The 16,916-nt window shown below is 42.7% G+C and overlaps 1 protein-coding gene across 2 annotated transcripts in view; it reads right to left on the bottom strand.

The window, feature by feature from the left end:
• The window catches only part of MAP6D1 (MAP6 domain containing 1), a 29,074-nt gene continuing 12,158 nt past the window's right edge, over positions 1-16,916 (bottom strand). Inside the window, exons 2-3 of one of the 2 annotated variants that reach the window (XM_084639695.1) lie at positions 6,568-6,685; positions 1-1,112 (exon numbers count right to left, since the gene is read on the bottom strand). In XM_084639695.1, coding sequence (XP_084495821.1) covers positions 1,035-1,112; positions 6,568-6,685 — 196 coding nt within the window. In that variant the 3' untranslated portion in view covers positions 1-1,034. Of the gene's footprint in view, positions 1,113-4,848; positions 5,257-6,567; positions 6,686-16,916 lie in introns of those variants that run through there. The other variant, XM_084639696.1, reaches the window with a different exon arrangement.

Below are 16,916 nucleotides of genomic sequence, written 5' to 3'. Positions count from 1 at the left end.
TCATCTGTGGTTATTTTTAGCACTAGCATTACCAATATACAGGCAATAATTCAGTAGTTTCAAGGCAATATATTTTCCATCTTGCATAAGCAAATAGTATTTAATAAAAGTTTAAGCATATCCCTTTATTAAAGAATCTTCAGATTCCATTATGCAAAATCCATGTACACTATATACATATACCTTAAGCATGACCATTACAAATTACATCCATAAATATTTTAGATTCTGGCCCATACAATCCACAGTAGTTATCTGAGCTGACCTAATGAGTTTGCTGTCAGACAAGAGCCAAGTTGAGGCATTGTTTTTCAGGACTTTCTGGATTCTCTCTCATGCTATTGTTTGTTCTTTAGAAATTCAAACTACACCTAAGGTGGCTTTCCAACTTTGAAATATTCAGCTTTCAGCCACGAAGCCTTAGTGACTTTTTGTCTGATTTTCTTTTTCAGCGTATTATCATGCCAAAAAACTTCTAAAACACCACTGAAATCCATGCCAGCCACGGAAGTTATACTGTTTGGTGTAGTATTTCCATGTATGTGTGAGATGCTTTCTTGTTTATTTCAAACTTAAAAAAAATAAAAACAAGTTCAAAAGTCAGCTTGGATCATTCACCATCTCTTTCACTGACCTACTGTAGATGGGTCTGTTAAATAGCACTGGTTTTGGTTTTAGTTATAATTTCCATTTGTGATTTTTTTCCCCCCACAAATGCAGCTAACTGTAGGGGCATTGTCTGCAATGCTGTCTTTGCTGCCCAAAGTCAATCTCCTAACGTGATACCAGCTGGCATAGTAATGAGCCTGTTTCTACAAAAACTAGGTCATCCCTTGCAGTCTGTTTTGCCAGTTCCAAATCAAGTGCTTCGTGATTTGTGTATTCACAGATATTATGTATATATCATTACTCACTGTAGCTGCTTTTGATAATATTGTTTCTTTGATCTTAACACCCTGCATGAAAGTTGCATAGCAGGACATTTTTACAAACAACCCACATTTAAGCTGCCTGGACGTGAACCAGATCCAGGTTCACACGTTGAGGATACGAGAGGGAGCCTGGAAAACTGCAGAAGGGTTGCGGGAAAACTTGGTCTTCGCTTCTGGAATCTAAAAGGGGACATAATATGCATTAGCACCACTTCTGGGTAAAGTAATCATGTTGGTTCTTGGCCCAAATGTGTCTGGTCTCCTCTCCACAGGTTGGTCTGGAACTGTAGATGAGACTGAACCATTTTTATAGCACAGTTCCAGATCACTGTAAAAAATTGGTTCAATCAGATCCACACTGCAAGACCGGAACAGTTTGGATGGGCTGCTTCGTTGTAACTGCGTCCTTCAACACAGTTAAAGGTTATGGTGCAGGTAGGACTTGAGGCTCTGTCTACAATAGCAAGACAAGCATGTTTGAGTGATTCTTGCTGGCAGGTTGCTAATGGCTTCCTAGCCAATGTGCACAGAGTGAACTACTGACTCTTTCACAAATCTTCGCTAACATTTGTTTCACACAAACATAAAGGCAAATACATAAAGGCCTAGTGATTGGTTAAAGTCAGAGACTGGAGAAGAGGTCTGCATGGTGCAAAATCGGAACCGCTTGGAGGACACCAACAAGAGACATCTCTTCAAAAATGTCTGAGCTCAGTGCTTTATGAAATAGCAAGTGTACTGCAGTCTGGGCACACACATGCAGCATTCAGGAAGAAAAGTTAACTATTCTGAATATTCTCCATGCTTGGTTGTGATACCTTACCTCTGGTAACATTGTATGCTCTTCAAATAGGGACTGTGAGAGAGATGGCAGAGATGACTCCAGAGCAAAATTCCTATTGACTTCAATGGAGCCAGGATTTCACCCTAAGTGTAGTATCACTGTGGTGAACAGATGGTGACTACTGATGCAGGATAGCTGAAGAGCCTGTCTCTTAACATAATAAGAGACTAACTGAATTTAAATGGAATTGTCTTTACTTGTGTCTCCTGCCCAGGATTCAGAAGGTAGCTGGCCTCAAACATAACTATGTAAGTTTTGTTTGGTCTTAATTACTCTAACAGTGCTGCTGGAGGAGTGAGGAAGAGGAGCAAGGAAGAGGAGCATAAGAACAGGACATGGGAAAAAAGGAAATTAGCTATTGATCTGTTTTTTTCGCATTCCTCTGGGGATGAGTCTTAAATGCTGGTGAAGAGAATAATATTACAAACAAAGCCACTGTGGAGATCAAAGCTGGAAAACCCAAGCTAAATCCTATGTACAGGTTATTGTAAAACCATTTGTGGAACTCATTGCTAGGGGATATTCTGAAGGTCAAAAGTATAACTGGGGTCAAAAAGGAGCTAGACAAGTTCATGGAGGATAGGTCGATCAATGATTTAGTTGGGGTTGGTCCTGCTTTGAACAGGGGGTTGGACTAGATGACCTTCTGAGATCTCTTCCAACCCTAATCTGCTATGATTCTATGACTGTTAGCCAAGATGGTCAGGGACGCAACCCTATTCTCTGGGTGTCCCTAAGCATCTGACTGCCAGAAGCTGGGACTGGATGATGGGATGAATCACTTGATAATTGCCCTGTTCTGTTCATTCTTTCTGAAGCATCTGGTACCAGCCACTGGACTAGATGTACCCATTGGTCTGACCCAGTATGGCTATTCTTATGTTAACTGAATCACACATGTGTAGCAAAGCCAGGGCTTGGGCAAAAGGAAAAGCCTGAATAGTTTTTAAAGTTCTTCTATGGCCGAGTAAACACGAGTGACTTCAAAATGTATCTTCACTCTGTATGATCTAGCTGTTTCCAAGCATCATCTTCATGCCAAGCTATTGCTTTCCTCACAATAATGCTGTTTGCTTTGCTGGGTATGACAGAAAAGCCTCTGTACTCTGCTGTTCTGGGAGACAGGGCCATTACTGGCTCAGTCTGGAGAGCTTCAATATTTTGTGTCCTTGGTGGTTTCTCTCTATGCATATGCGTTTCAGATTTTATCTTTTCCTCCGATCAATAACTGAAGTTATTGATGCCGACTTCCCCTCTACCCGGAGGGTGCTCACCCCCCCACACCCTCACTTCTTCCCTTCCTCTAAGCCCCCACCCCATCCCACCTCTTCCCGTCCCCGCTCCACCCTCGACCCCGTCCCCGCTCCACCCTCGACCCCGTCCCCGCTCCACCCTCGACCCCGTCCCCGCTCCACCCCTTTCCGACCCCGTCCCTGAGCACGCCCCAGCCCCTCTCCTCCCAGTGCCTCCTGCAAACCATGGAACAGCTGATTGCAGTGGGCAGGAGGAGTTGATCAGCAGGGCTGCTGGAGGCGAGAGGTGCTGGGGAAGAGGGGAATTGGCTGCCGGTGGGTACTAAGCACCTGCTATTTTTTTCCCCGTGGTCGGCGCCTATGACTGGAGTAAGTGCTGTTTTGGGTCTGTAACTGGTCTCTCCCACGGCATCCATAGGTCACGTGGAAGCACTGGAAGTTTTTTTTGTTTCACTGCAACATTTTGGTCAGCTTTGTGCTCTGTTTGAGTATTAAAACCTATGCTTGCAAGCACAGAGATTCTAGCAGTCTTTTCCCCCCTTTACAATCCTGCTGTTGCTGTCCGTCTCTTTCCTCTTTTTTCAGCAGGCCCAGAATGCTCCCGTTCAGCAACTTATGACCTCTTTATCTTTGCATTCCATAAGAATGTCAACTCTTGTAATAACGTCTGATGGGGATCACACAAACTGTGGCCAAAGTTTAATATTCAAACACACTATGAGTTTTAACTCTGGTCTATGAAAGACTCAAACAAGGCAAACTACTCTGATCCTCATTTGGAGAGTTCTTTGTGGACTTCACATCCACTTGTTTTCTCTCTTCTTTAATCTCTTGGAGTCCTACTGCTGATACCACATCCCAGCCGCTCCAAAAAAAGTTTGGCTGTATTGAAACACTTTGTACTTCACTGAGAACAGGACTGAAGCTGACACAACTTTATTTGACATTTTAGACTGAGATATTTTCAAGCTGCCTACGGGATCTGGATGCTCAACTTCCCATTAAATGTTTTGGGAGTTAATAAATTGTTTCAGCTTCAATCCAGTTCTCAGCAAAGCACCAGAATCAGGATATGGAATCAGCTAATTAGTGGGAACTGGAAGTCCAAATCCTCCAGGTGGCTTTGAAAAACTTAGCCTTAATATTGTGCACCATTCTCCTCTCCTCCCTTGCTATGGAAAATCAACAGTCTCTGGCGCTCAGCTGTAATGCTTTCTTCTTTGCCCCTCAATCAGCCCCTTGTGATGACAGTGCTTCCTGTGGTACCATCTGCCTGCTATTCTGACAGATTCTGTGGGCCAGGCTCCTTGTACACTAATGTCCAATTGACCTAAATTCTGCTGAAATGCCTGTTCATTCTGCAGTACCCCAGTGCAACAGACTGGCAAGTCAGTGGCATCTTTAAGTAAGTTTTTAAAGGGCTAGAGGCTGCTCTTGAATTAAATATGAAAATGAATAATACAAGCAGAACCTTGTCCCTTGTGTGGCCTTGATATTACATTCAATTTTATGCTGTTCCTACATTTGTCATTTTCAATGTGCTACAGAATTTTGTACTGCAAACATATAAGTGCACTGCAGGGGTTGTCTGAGGCAGGCTGGAAGTTTAGGCCGCTGGAAAAGGGGAAGGCAGTTTGCAATTACAGGATAAGCACATTAGCTGTATGTTCGTTAAAATCATCCACAGTGAAATGGTTAAGTGTTGACATTTAAATTGCCCCCATTTGATTTCTAAATTAACATCCCCTGGAGATGAATGGGACAGTCACCACCAGGGAGACTCCACTGCAGCTATTTAATTGGGTTCACAGTTGGAAGGCTTTCTTTGCAATGATCAGGGCTACAAATGTATGTATTTACTTTTCATCAAAGCTGGAGAGCAATTCTGTGGCCAGGGCTGGATTCTGCAATGTTGCACAATCCATTTCTTCACCTAGCTTCCCAAGTAACCCTTCCTCAAATGGCGGAAAGGTAGAGAGAGCCGTACAGAGATCTGCTTGTGTCCACTTTGTGTTCAAGTTGACCAGATGCCACTGTGCCAGTGGACTCGGCAGAAGAGCAGAAAGAGATGTAAGCTCTGCAGCACTGCTTCTTGGCACCCCTACCACCTCTGCCAGATTTAGATTTCTCTACATGATGTTGCTGTATGGCCAGTGTCTCAAGTTTATGGCCGATGCTGGTTGTATTCGAATGCAACAGCAATGGATCAAATATGGATCTGGGCCTCCTACAGAAATAAAACACAGAGCAGATTTTTGAAGTTTGAAATTTTTTTCCGAGCTCCTTGGCTTTTAATTCTAGTTCTAGTTGTTGGGGCTTCTCTCAGCTCAAGGCTTGGGGGAGGGGTACCTTTTTGGTGAACAGGAAAAAAGTAACTTCATCTTCTGCCATCTGTGAGATGAGAGGGACTCCAGCCTTAAAATGCATCATTTTAATGAGTCTACATCACTGGTCCTTCCCATTTTGCTGCACCACAGAAACCAGGAGAAACCTTCCTATACCCCTCAGAGCAAATGGGAGAGAGGGAGGTTGACAGAGTGGGTTTGCCTTGCAGCAGTGTTGAGGCTGTCTTGCCTGTTAGACCATGTCCATCTACTGTTCAAGGTCGATGGTGCAGCTTGTGGCCAGCTTTGGGGTTGGGCTCTAAGTACTGTAGCATTGCAGAAGGCTGCAGAGTGGGGTATTGCTCACATGTAATCTGTTCTCAGTTGGCGGGATGCTGTTTGCTTTACACATTTAAGGAGAGACTTAGGGAAACTCCTGAACAGAGAGAATGTTTGCTTGTAGGTTTTTCAGCATCCCTTGGAATTGCTTTGTAGGCAAGGAAGTGTAAGCTTGTTATATAGTGTAGTACAGTGTCTTATAAAGAGGATGAAAAAGCTCAGGGAATCCTAACATTTCTAGGATCCCAGCTTCTCTGTATCTCACTCCCTGCTTAGAACAGGTATCTTGATATTACTGGAGACTGAAGTCTCTTTCTCTGTCCATAGATGCTCAGTTCTATTTTTTTGGTGGTGGCCCCAGTGTCCACCGTCACTCTCATGCATACCTACAAACATAGGTTTGTGCACACAATGCGGTATTAATGTCAGGGTTGAGATTTTAAATGCACAGATCAGGAAATTCAAAGTTAGATGTGCTTCACAGCAAACCCTAACATCAACAGATAACATCGACGTTAGCATAATTTGACTACACTGCACATGTACAGATGGTATTAAATTGATTGTATACAGTAACACAGTACTACGGACCAAGAAGATGTCTGAGTCAAGATTACTGTGGGAACCATAATTTTGAACTTCCTGACTCCTGTGTAGTTTAAAATCTTGTCCTTAGCATTGAATTAATAGTTATGAAGACTCTCCGCCAGGTCTCTCCGAAAACAAGAGGTGACTACTGTGCAATGAGGGAAGAGCATTTGCTCAAGTCATGGCTTGGTTTCTAACCACAATACATTGGTAATATGTAAGGGGTATGGAATTTTCTTTGGGTTCTCTTCAAAAGGCCTCCAGGGTTTGTAAAAAAGTATAATTACCTTAAAATCTGCCCTGTAGCTAGTCTCTTGCACAAAATGATCTTCTGGAATAATGAAGCCTTGCTTTGTCTTTATGGGCTTCGACGGTTTGGCTCCGGTCCATGGACGATACTCCTGCCTGAAACAAGTTGGTAAAAACAGAAGGACCCAGAATACAGAATTAGTGCAGTGTACAGACAGCAGGCACCTCTGCTCAATGTGAGAGCAAATAAATACAAAAGGTAAGTTTGGGAACTGCTTACTTATAATGAGGGTGACCAGACGTCCCAATATTAGGGGCTTGTCTTATATAAGACTCCCCTCTGTCCTGATTTTTCACACTTGTTGTCTGGTCACCCTACTTATAATTTCCAACACCGTTAAATCAAACCAGTCTGCTAAGTCCACTTTTACTCCAACACCTAATAAAAGTAGACTCCCGAGCCAGCTCTGCATGCTGTATTCCTTAAAAAGCTGATGCTCAATGAAGGGTATAGAACAGCCTAGATGGACTAGGTCTGACTGCACTAGTTTCATCCTATACCTACTTGCTGGAGCTTTCATTCTCCCTTTTAGAGCCGCTTGCTGATTTCCTCCTGGAAAAAGTTGTTTTTCCTGCCTCGAGCATCTTGATTCTACACCTCAGCCCCTTAGCGTTTCACTTGCTTTCAATGAATGATTTTCTTAATGTTTCTTTATCTGGTTTTACCCCTCTTGGATGCAGTCACATCTGCCAGTGTGCAGTGTTCTCCCTATTCATGTGTCAAAGCTGCACCTCCTCTTTGCCTCATTATGGATTATCTGATGTTTCAGCCGTTATTTTCATGTGGCTAAGAGGTTGGAAAGCTTGGCTCATTAAGACTGAAGGAGAGGAAGGAAAAGGTTGTGTGAGCATGGAGTATGGCTGTGTTTGATAAGATGGGTGCAGCGGCTGCCATACCTTGCTTGCAGTGTTCAACCGGGTTCAAAAGTGGCTATTACAGTGTCTGGCTTATCCAGTAATTGGCCCTCCACCATGGTCCTCTGCACCTTTGTCACAGGGTTAACTAGTGCTCTCAGTTAGGCCATTCTGGAGGCTTCAGAAGTAGCCAAATGTGTCTGCTTGTTTGGAATAGGATTAAGGGAGTCTGCTGTGTGTCTTCTGCTGTAATAATGGGAGATAGCTGGCCAGCCCCAATTGTGTGTCTAAGTGTAGAAGTGGCAGATAAAGGTTTACAGGTGATTGGAACACTACATAACAATGAATAGTGATGGGAAAAGGTACAAAAACGGAGACAGACTGAATTAGCCCAAACGAAAAGGGCTACCGATATAACTCATGGACTATGCTGAGATTGTGCCTGGTAAACAAAGGAGTGGGAAACTGGAGATCAGTGGACCAAAAATTGGTGGGTCAGAAATTAAGCCTGATTAGTCCATCCTCACATTATTTTATTGACCATTCTGCTCATCACCTCTGGTCTTGTGTGTCCTGTGTATCCTGATCAATACATCACCAAACTTTGGCATGGATTTTCTAATGGTTTTTGCCATGATATTAAGCAGGCCAAGGTGTCTGTACTCAAAACTCTGAGCCTTGCTGAACTATTTAAAGTTGTACAGTGACACGGTCATGGACTCTCTGGGCCCATTTATTCTATCAAAATCAATTCAACAGTCTTAAGCAAAAATTATGCTAACTGCTACTGCGGCAAAGGCTACAGTTCAGAGTCTTAAGCCATGTCTGGACTTGGAGAATAGATTGTTTTTTACCAGGGTTTGATCACAACCAACCAACTCTTTTTTTTCAACATGACTGCCCTGTTGATATTAGTTGGGAAGTGCTGCTTAAAATACTGATAGTTAAAATGCATTGCTAAAGCTTTGTCTAGACTGGGATTTAAAGGTGTGTTTTTAAAATGTGTAGACTTATCTTGCTCAGCTAAGCATGTGATTAAAATATACACTGCCTGGTTCTACATTAGACTTTTAAATCTAGATACAGCCTTAAAACACTACATGTTTTCCTAGTCTCAGCATGCTATAAAGCTTTAGGGTCCAGGGTACTTCAGTGCTTTGCTATCCTATGTTTCACTGCTTGGCGGATATTCAGATGAGGTGACTGCAATGAGTTCTTAAGTCTGTTCAGGACCAGTGATGGGTCTCGTTTGATAGAGGATCCCGAGGTATACAACTCCGTTCCAGGAAAGGCATACCTAGGTCTGTGGAATACAAGCTTAAGAAATCTCTGTTTCCAAACCCGTGCTTGAGTGTCCACACTGTCTTGTAAACTTAAGCTTCCAATTGCTGGACCCATGTCTCACAGCCATGCTAATGCATCCATGCTACACTACCCAGACCTTCTGACTTGGGTCGGGCTTGAGCTGCCTACAGACTGCAAAGTGACAGGTCTTGGACCCAAGTCACAGTGGGACTCAAGCTCTGACCAACCCTCCTAGTAAGGTCCTAGGACCTGGGTCCTAAGTGCATGCTGACCTGAGTCAGACTGATGTAGTGACACTAAAGGAGGTTTTGGAATTAACTGAGAAACTTAACAGTAACAAGTCACTGGGACCAGATGGCATTCACCCAAGAGTTCTGAAAGAACTCAAATGTGAAATTGTGCAACTATTAAGTATGGTTTGTAACCTGTCCTTTAAATCAGCTACTGTACCCAATGACTGGAAGATAGCTAACGTAACGCCAATATTTAAGAAGGGCTCTAGAGGTGATCCTGGCAATTACAGAGCAGTAAGTCTAATGTCAGTACCTGGCAAATTAGTTGAAACAATAGTAAAGAATAAAATTATCAGACACGTAGAAGAACATAAATTGTTGCGCAAAAGTCAACATGATTTCTGTAAAGGGAGATCATGTCTTACTAATCTATTAGAGTTCTTTGACGGAGTCAACAAACATGTGGACAAGGGGGATCCAGTGGACACAGTGTACTTAGATTTCCAGAAAGCCTTTGATAAGGTCCCTCACCAAAGGCTCTTACATAAATTAAGTTGTCATGGGATAAGAGGGAAGATCCTGTCATGGATTGAGAACTGGTTAAAAGACTGGGAACAAAGGATAGGAATAAATGGTAAATTTTCAGAATGGAGAGGGGTAACTAGTGGTGTTCCCCAAGGGTCAGTCCTAGGACCAGTCTTTTTCAACTTATTCATAAATGATCTGGAGAAAGGGGTAAACAGCGAGGTGGCAAAGTTTGCAGACGATACTAAACTGCTCAAGATAGTTAAATCCCAGGCAGACTGTGAAGAACTTGAAAAAGATCTCACAAAACTAAGTGACTGGGCAACAATTTAATGTAGATAAATGTAAAGTAATGCACATTGGAAAAAATAACCCCAACTATACATACAATATGATGGGAGCTAATTTAGCTACAACTAATCAGAAGAAAGATCTTGGAGTCATTGTGGATAGTTCTCTGAAGACGTCCACACAGTGTGCAGCGGCAGTCAAAAAAACAAACGGGATGTTAGGAATCATTAAAAAAGGGATAGAGAATAAGATGGAGAATATCTTATTGACCTTATATAAATCCATGGTATGCCCACATCTTGAATACTGCATACAGATGTGGTCCCCTCATCTCAAAAAAGATATACTGGCATTAGAAAAGGTTCAGAAAATGATTAGGGGTTTGGAAGGGGGCCCCTATGAGAAGAGATTAAAGAGGCTAGGACTTTTCAGCTTGGAAAAGAGGAGGCTATGAAAGAGGTATATAAAATCATGAGTAGTGTGGAGAAAGTGAATAAGGAAAAGTTATTTACTTGTTCCCATAATATAAGAACTAGATCTCATCTAACCTGATGCAAAAAATAAGTTACAAAGGTACTACACCTGATCAACCAAAGCCCCCTGCTAATTGATGTCTTTTTACATCCACATTTGCCTATTTTAAAAAATGTATTTCTTCTTCCTGTTCCTCTGGGGAAAACCCATAAGTACAACCACAGAAATGTGAGATGTTGCCGTTTTCATAATGTAATAATACTGTAATGATAAATAATCATTAATAAATATTGTGTAATAAGCATGTCATAAAAACAAATTTTATATTTCCAAGATCACTCCTTTTATAATTTATACTCAGGTAAAGGAGAAAATCCCTGGAAATATTAATTTTTAGGAGGGGGTTCGTGAGACTTGACATTTTAGTGAAAGGGGTTCACAGGTTGTTAAGGTTTGGGAACCACTGCACTACAGTATATAAAAATTAAAAATGCTTAAAAATAAACATGGATATTATCCATCAACACTATAAAAAATAAAACTCAAATTCTGCCAACCCTATTCTTGTCCCATTGGTACATCTAATTATCTGGGCTATCATGTGGTAGAACTACCTGATCTAGCATGAATGATTGCAAATCCAGACCAGAGTTTCCTCAAGCAAAGTTTGATTGACACACTCAAGAGAGCAGATATCTACTGGCTAAGCCACTGCAATGTGACAGTTGACATACACTCTCTGCAGCCTCTAGTCTGTTAGGTTTTTTTCCCTCCAAGTTAAACTGAAAACACTGACATGCTGGTAGGTGACCTCTTGTGACAGATCCGTAAGGATATTAACAGTCATGTTCACTACAGTAGTGCCTGGGACCCATCTCAGGTCCCAACCCTAATGTGCTAGGCACTGCACCATCACAGACTTGCAGACAGTCCCTACTTCAAGAGTTAACAGTCAAAATAGACACACCACACAAAGGGAAGGGGAATGGGCAATGGTGAGCTGGAGCCGGTTCGCACAACTGGTTGTTAAAATTAGAAGCCGGTTTAGAACCGGTTGTTAAGGGTTGGGCAAACTCCAGCCTGCCTGAGCTGCCGGCTGGGGAGGCTCCCCTTGAGAATCCCTTTTTACTCACCCGGCAGCACTCCAGGTCTTTGGCAGCACTTCAGTGGCGGGTCCCTCCGAAGACCCGGAGCGAGTGAACGACCTGCTGCTGAAGTGCCGCCGAAGACCCAGAGCAACTGAAGGAACCGGTTCTTCAGATTTTGGCAGTTCATCACTGGGAATGGATATAATATACAGTGCATGCTCAGCTCCCAGGAAGCTGCCTGCCTCCTCGATGACTAGAATTAGAGCTGGTTGGAAAAAAGGGAGGACATTTTGCAAACACTTTTTGAAGCACCCTCCCCTTTCCTTTTTTAAATGCATTTGAAATTTTTTGACCTGCTTTAGTTAGGCTCTACAAGGAGGGTTGCCATTAAACGTTTACTTGGCCATCTGCAATTGAAAGGAGGTAGTGAGAGCAGTCCCTGTATTGTGTGTGCTCTCCAAGTTGGGCTGATTGTGTTGTCACTTCACTCTTCTGTGTTTAACCCACCAGCGTACACCCAGAATCCCTGACAGTAGGCCATGGCAAACAAGCCATTCAAATACCCAAATAATGGTTGCACTATTTAATTTTGCTGGGTGCAGTATTCTGCACAAAGTGCAGCTCATCACCCACAGACTCTGAAATGTATTTTCCAATAAAGTGTCAACCTTTCTGGGGCTACCAGCCAGACCTGCAAAGTAAACACCTGTGACAGCCATAATGGGGGAAGCAGGGAGCAGTGTCAGAGACAGTAACTTAGGAACAGATCCTCATTTAGGTGCCCAACTTCCATTGATTTCAATGGGAATTAGGTACCTAAATACCTCTGAGGATCTGGGCCTTAGAATTGAAGCAGCTTTAACATCAGTAGTTTTACTCTCTGCTGTTTTGGAGTAAGGGTGAGGTATTCAGAGCTATATAAATAGAAATGACCAAAGCCATATTTGTAGGAATTGCTAAAAACTTACATTTTACAGGTAAATCCAATTATTTTAAATCCTTCCATCAACTCAAGAGCCAGTTTTCTAGCCCTAAATGCAACAGCCTCCCTGCTGTTCCTTGACAGCTGAATTGCTGTCAGAAAGTGAAATTAAGGGTTGTTTCACAGAGGAGTTTCAGGAGACGATCCTGGTGTTTTTCCAAATGGTTATCCAACAGGAGTTCTAGACAGCTTTATAGATCTATCACAATTATCCCTCTCTTCATCCTTTAACGTGGGAAGGGAATCTGTAAGACTCATCTAGTACTGTCATGATGTGTTAGGACATGAGTTGCCTGTGGAGGGAAGCCCTGAATGCACTTTGAAGGGGTGAAAGGCTCTCTATAGACTGAGGCCTACATCTAGGGAGGAAACCTCAAATAGGATCCTTCTGTTCTGGGAGAGACGAACCTTGCTCTGGTGATTGAAAGGGCACTAAGATGGGCTAGTGGAGAGGGAGCTAGAGTATATAATATAAATAGAAACTGTTGTAGTTACATAAGGCTTGGTGTGAATTCCAATTTTAAGCCTGAATAGAAATGTTTCACTGAACTGGTTAGTAGGCACAGCTTGAGTCATAGGACACTATGGTGCTAACACCTAGTAGACCTCCTATAGTCCATGTGAGAGGGGTGGTTGCTTTTGGAAAAAGGGATTTGAGTTCTTCCCCTATTACCGGTTCTTCCCGTCATGAAGTTCTGATGGGGTTGGGGGGGGGGGTATATAGCACAGCGGTGAGTGAAATCATCTCTGCATTGGTGTTTCAATATTTGGCTTAGCTTAGGCCCTCTTACTTATCTGGTCCAAACCCTTCCATATCCAGTAGAACAGTATATGCTGTCAGACTGGCCTTATGCTGCATCTTTTCCAGTGAAAAGGCAAGAGTGGCCATTAATGCTGCTAGGAAGCAGGCTGGCTGTAGCCCACAAAAGTGGGATTATTAGTAGCTAGTTTCACTGTGTCCTGGGCAGTTTTGGAAGTCAGCTGTCACCAAGGCTAAATTGTCACCCCTCTCACCTGGCAAATCCCATTTCCCTTAACCTGGCCTGCTGGCACAAGGAGTAGCAGGACTCAGCCAGGGCATAATTCTAATAGGGATTTGGAGCTGTGTCACACTGGAAATTCAGTGCTGTGTGTTGGGAGTCAGAATGATTTGAAAACCAAGTAAGGAAGAGATGACAGTTATGAAGCCAAATGAAAACTCAATAACCCCCACACTTAGGGATTTCCTAGGATGAGAACCTGCCAACTTCTATACAAGCTGCATAGCTCATTATCCCTTCTTGTCTTTGTGAGCAGTATATTTAGTGGCCATGCAATAGAATTTTTAACACTACCTGACACAGCAAAGTCACCCTGGGAAGTGGCTGCATACCAGTGTACTTTTAGCAAACAGTCTGCAAGATTTCACCATATGCTTTTGAAATAATAAACAGGCTTTATCTGTGAGATACAAAGGAAGGTTCTACCATTTGCTCAAAATGTAGGGCATCATGGAATTTCTTTATCAGGTATAATAATCCACTGAAATTCTGTATTATAAATATTACACATCTGCTTTTAGACAGTGCCAATGTCTGTATTTTAATACTCTACTGTATGTACTGCCTGAAACTGATGCTGTGAAAACTATATGAAAAGTCTATTTTTGTTTTCACTCTTTTTGGGAGCAGTGCATTTTTAATATTATTGCTGGTTAAAAACAAAGTAAATACAAAACGTTGAAATATTTTATGCATGGATTCTATTATTGTAATGTTGGGGTTGTCTCTTTTTTAACTTTGCTTTTCTTTAGCATCTGAAGCGTAGATTTGACACATTACATTCCTATCACACTATTCACAGTTTACATTTGTTTTCAGTAGTATGCCAGGTACACTGTTCTTGTTTCACTGGTTTCTTGGCATGAATAATTTACCAGTGTCATTCACAAATGTCGCATTAAAATTAGCATTGCTCAACTAAAAAATAAAGAGAAAAGATCACACCAGATGGGAGAATGTGACACTCAAATAGTTACAATATGTCTGGTCTCTTCTGCATAGGATCTTACACTGCTTCATCGATGTAATATCTGAACACCTTCCAGTAGAGCATTAAGTGACATGATTAACACCTGCAACCTGTGGTTCATTCTCTCATCTTCTCCCCAGAGGAAGAATTGTGTAGGCATTTGTTTTTTAAATATATACACTGGTCTGTGTTTATATAGCAACAGCAGGTTAAAGAAGTGCGCCTTGCACTTGGAGTGGAAGATGGCGAGGTCTGTGATGATCCTTTGTTTCTGGTGAGGGAAGTTCATTCCACAGTTTCAGACTGGTCCCCAAGAGAGCTCTGTCTTCTGCTCAGATGAATTTTGCCCTTATGGTCAAAATAGGAAATTCCATCGTGCCTGAGCAGCACAGGTGCAACCATGGTCTTCACCCTGGAGCTCAGGCAGTCTTTTTGATATGCTGGCTTCAGGCCATTGAGCATCTTGAAGATAAGGACCGAGATCTTCCGCTCTGTGGGAAGCCAGTATAGAGAGCAGAGGATGGGACTGATGTGCTGGCAGTAGCCTGTGTTGCTTAGGAGACGTGCTGCAACATTCTGTACTAGTTAGCATTTCCTAAAGGCTGATGGTTTCACTCCAGATACACTGCATTGCTACAGTACAGACAGGAGGTGGACAAAGGCATGTATAACTGAGGTCAGGTTGTTGTCTGTCAGGACTGGACGCGGTCTCCTAGCCCATTGGTGATGACAGAAAGTGTTACTCCATGATGCTGCTGGAATCCAGGAGCACTCCTAAACTATGGACTTGCTAACATGGCCTCCTATCAAGGCTAATTCAAATATATGTAAAATTCTAAAGGACTTGCCAAAATCTCTATTAATTACATACACAAAACCTATGTTAAAAGAACATTATTAAGATTGCAAAGTTGAACACTCAAAAGTTTGAGTGGGATTGTATGACAAAGTTGCTTGTTGGGGTGGGGCTCAGCAGCCTAGGGCTCATTTCTGGTTTGTCTTATGTTCCTAAAAGCTCATGCTTCAGGGTTTTAGCTGGCCGTTTGCCCAAGTCAGAAAGGGATGTCCCTCCCACCACACGCTATATATCCAGGAAGTGGTTTTTAAATCTTCCTCTGAAGCATCAGGCTGGAGATGGGACATTGGGCGGAGAGAGCCAGTACTCTGAAGTGGTATCAAGCATTCGCTCTCTCAGGTGTTTGGCTGGCTCTTGCTCACATAGTCAGGGTCTAACTGATCATCCTGTGTGGGCTTGACCAGGAATATTTCCCTAGGTCAGATTGGCAGTGACCTTAGGGTTTTTTTTGCCCCCTTCTGCAGCATGGAGTGCAGGTCATTTGCCAGGATTATCTAGCTATAGCTCACTTAATCACTTCCCTGCCTTTGTGGGGGGCTCAGGCACCGATGCACCTCGGTCCCTCCTGTTCTCTCCCTAGGGCACATAATAGTCTAGTCTCCTGTGGGCCATAACACTTCAGTCTAATTTTGGCTGTTGGGTTTAATGTGCAGCTGCTGGGTGTGGGTTGCCTGTGATATACAGGAGGTCGGGTAGTCAACAGGCGGACCGTGGGCCAAATCTGGACCGCCAGGTGCTTTTGAATGGACCCCAAAATCTTTTTACTTATTATTGTTTTTTATTATTTTTCTCTGGAGTCTGGACCTTGACTGTACCTTGACCAAGAAATATGGACCTTGACAAAAAATAATTGACTACCCCTGGGCTAGGTAAGTAGGTGGTCCCTTCTGGCATTAAATTCTGACAGGAAATGCCAGAATTAAGGTTGCATGTGCAACCCCTTGTGTGTACACATTATGATACAGTCTTTAATTACATAAATCCCAGGACCCAGCCTCATTCAGTGCACAAGATGGTTGCTCACTTAATGGTGCTCACTTAATGAACAGCTATTCAGTATTTTGTTTTTGCCTCATTGTTCAGTGTGTGGCACCAGGCCACATTTTAAAAACACCCCTGTGAGGTGAGGGGTGATTATCCCCATTTTACAGATGGTGAACTGAGGCACAGAGAGATTAAAAGTGTCCACGAATTTTGAGTGCCCAATCTGTACATCTAGGATGTGATTTTTCAGAGTATTATATAGCCCTTCATATGTTCAAAGCAGAGCTCCGTTATTTCAGTTGCATCTCTGAGTGCTCAGAACTTCCACAAATCAGTCCTCAGGGTTTCAAGTCAGGCATCCAGAAAATGAGGAACACACAATTAGTGACCACTTATGAAAAATTTGGTTTAAGTGACTTGCCCAACATCACATAGAAATTCTGTGGCAGAAGCAGGGAAAGAATTCAGTTCTCCACGGCATCATCATTCAATTGCCTAAGCCACGAGACCCTCTTTTCTCTTTCTGAAATCCCGTCTCACTCAGTGTATACCTTCCAACTGTTGCAACAAATGTGGCAGGGGTCCTACAGACAACTGTCCACTTCACTACACAACCCTGATGCATCCCCAAAACAGGTCCTTCCGGTGCACTGAAAGAGGCAGGGATCCTATGAACAAAACAGTATGTGACAATGTACTTAGTCAACTGTATCAGAATGCGTAT

The sequence above is a fragment of the Lepidochelys olivacea genome (genome assembly GCF_965140295.1).
Source record: "Lepidochelys olivacea isolate rLepOli2 genome assembly, chromosome: 9".
Taxonomy (NCBI): Eukaryota; Metazoa; Chordata; order Testudines; family Cheloniidae; genus Lepidochelys; species Lepidochelys olivacea.
The sequence above is the reverse complement of the archived record's forward strand: the minus strand, read 5'-3'. Positions and strand labels throughout refer to the sequence as shown.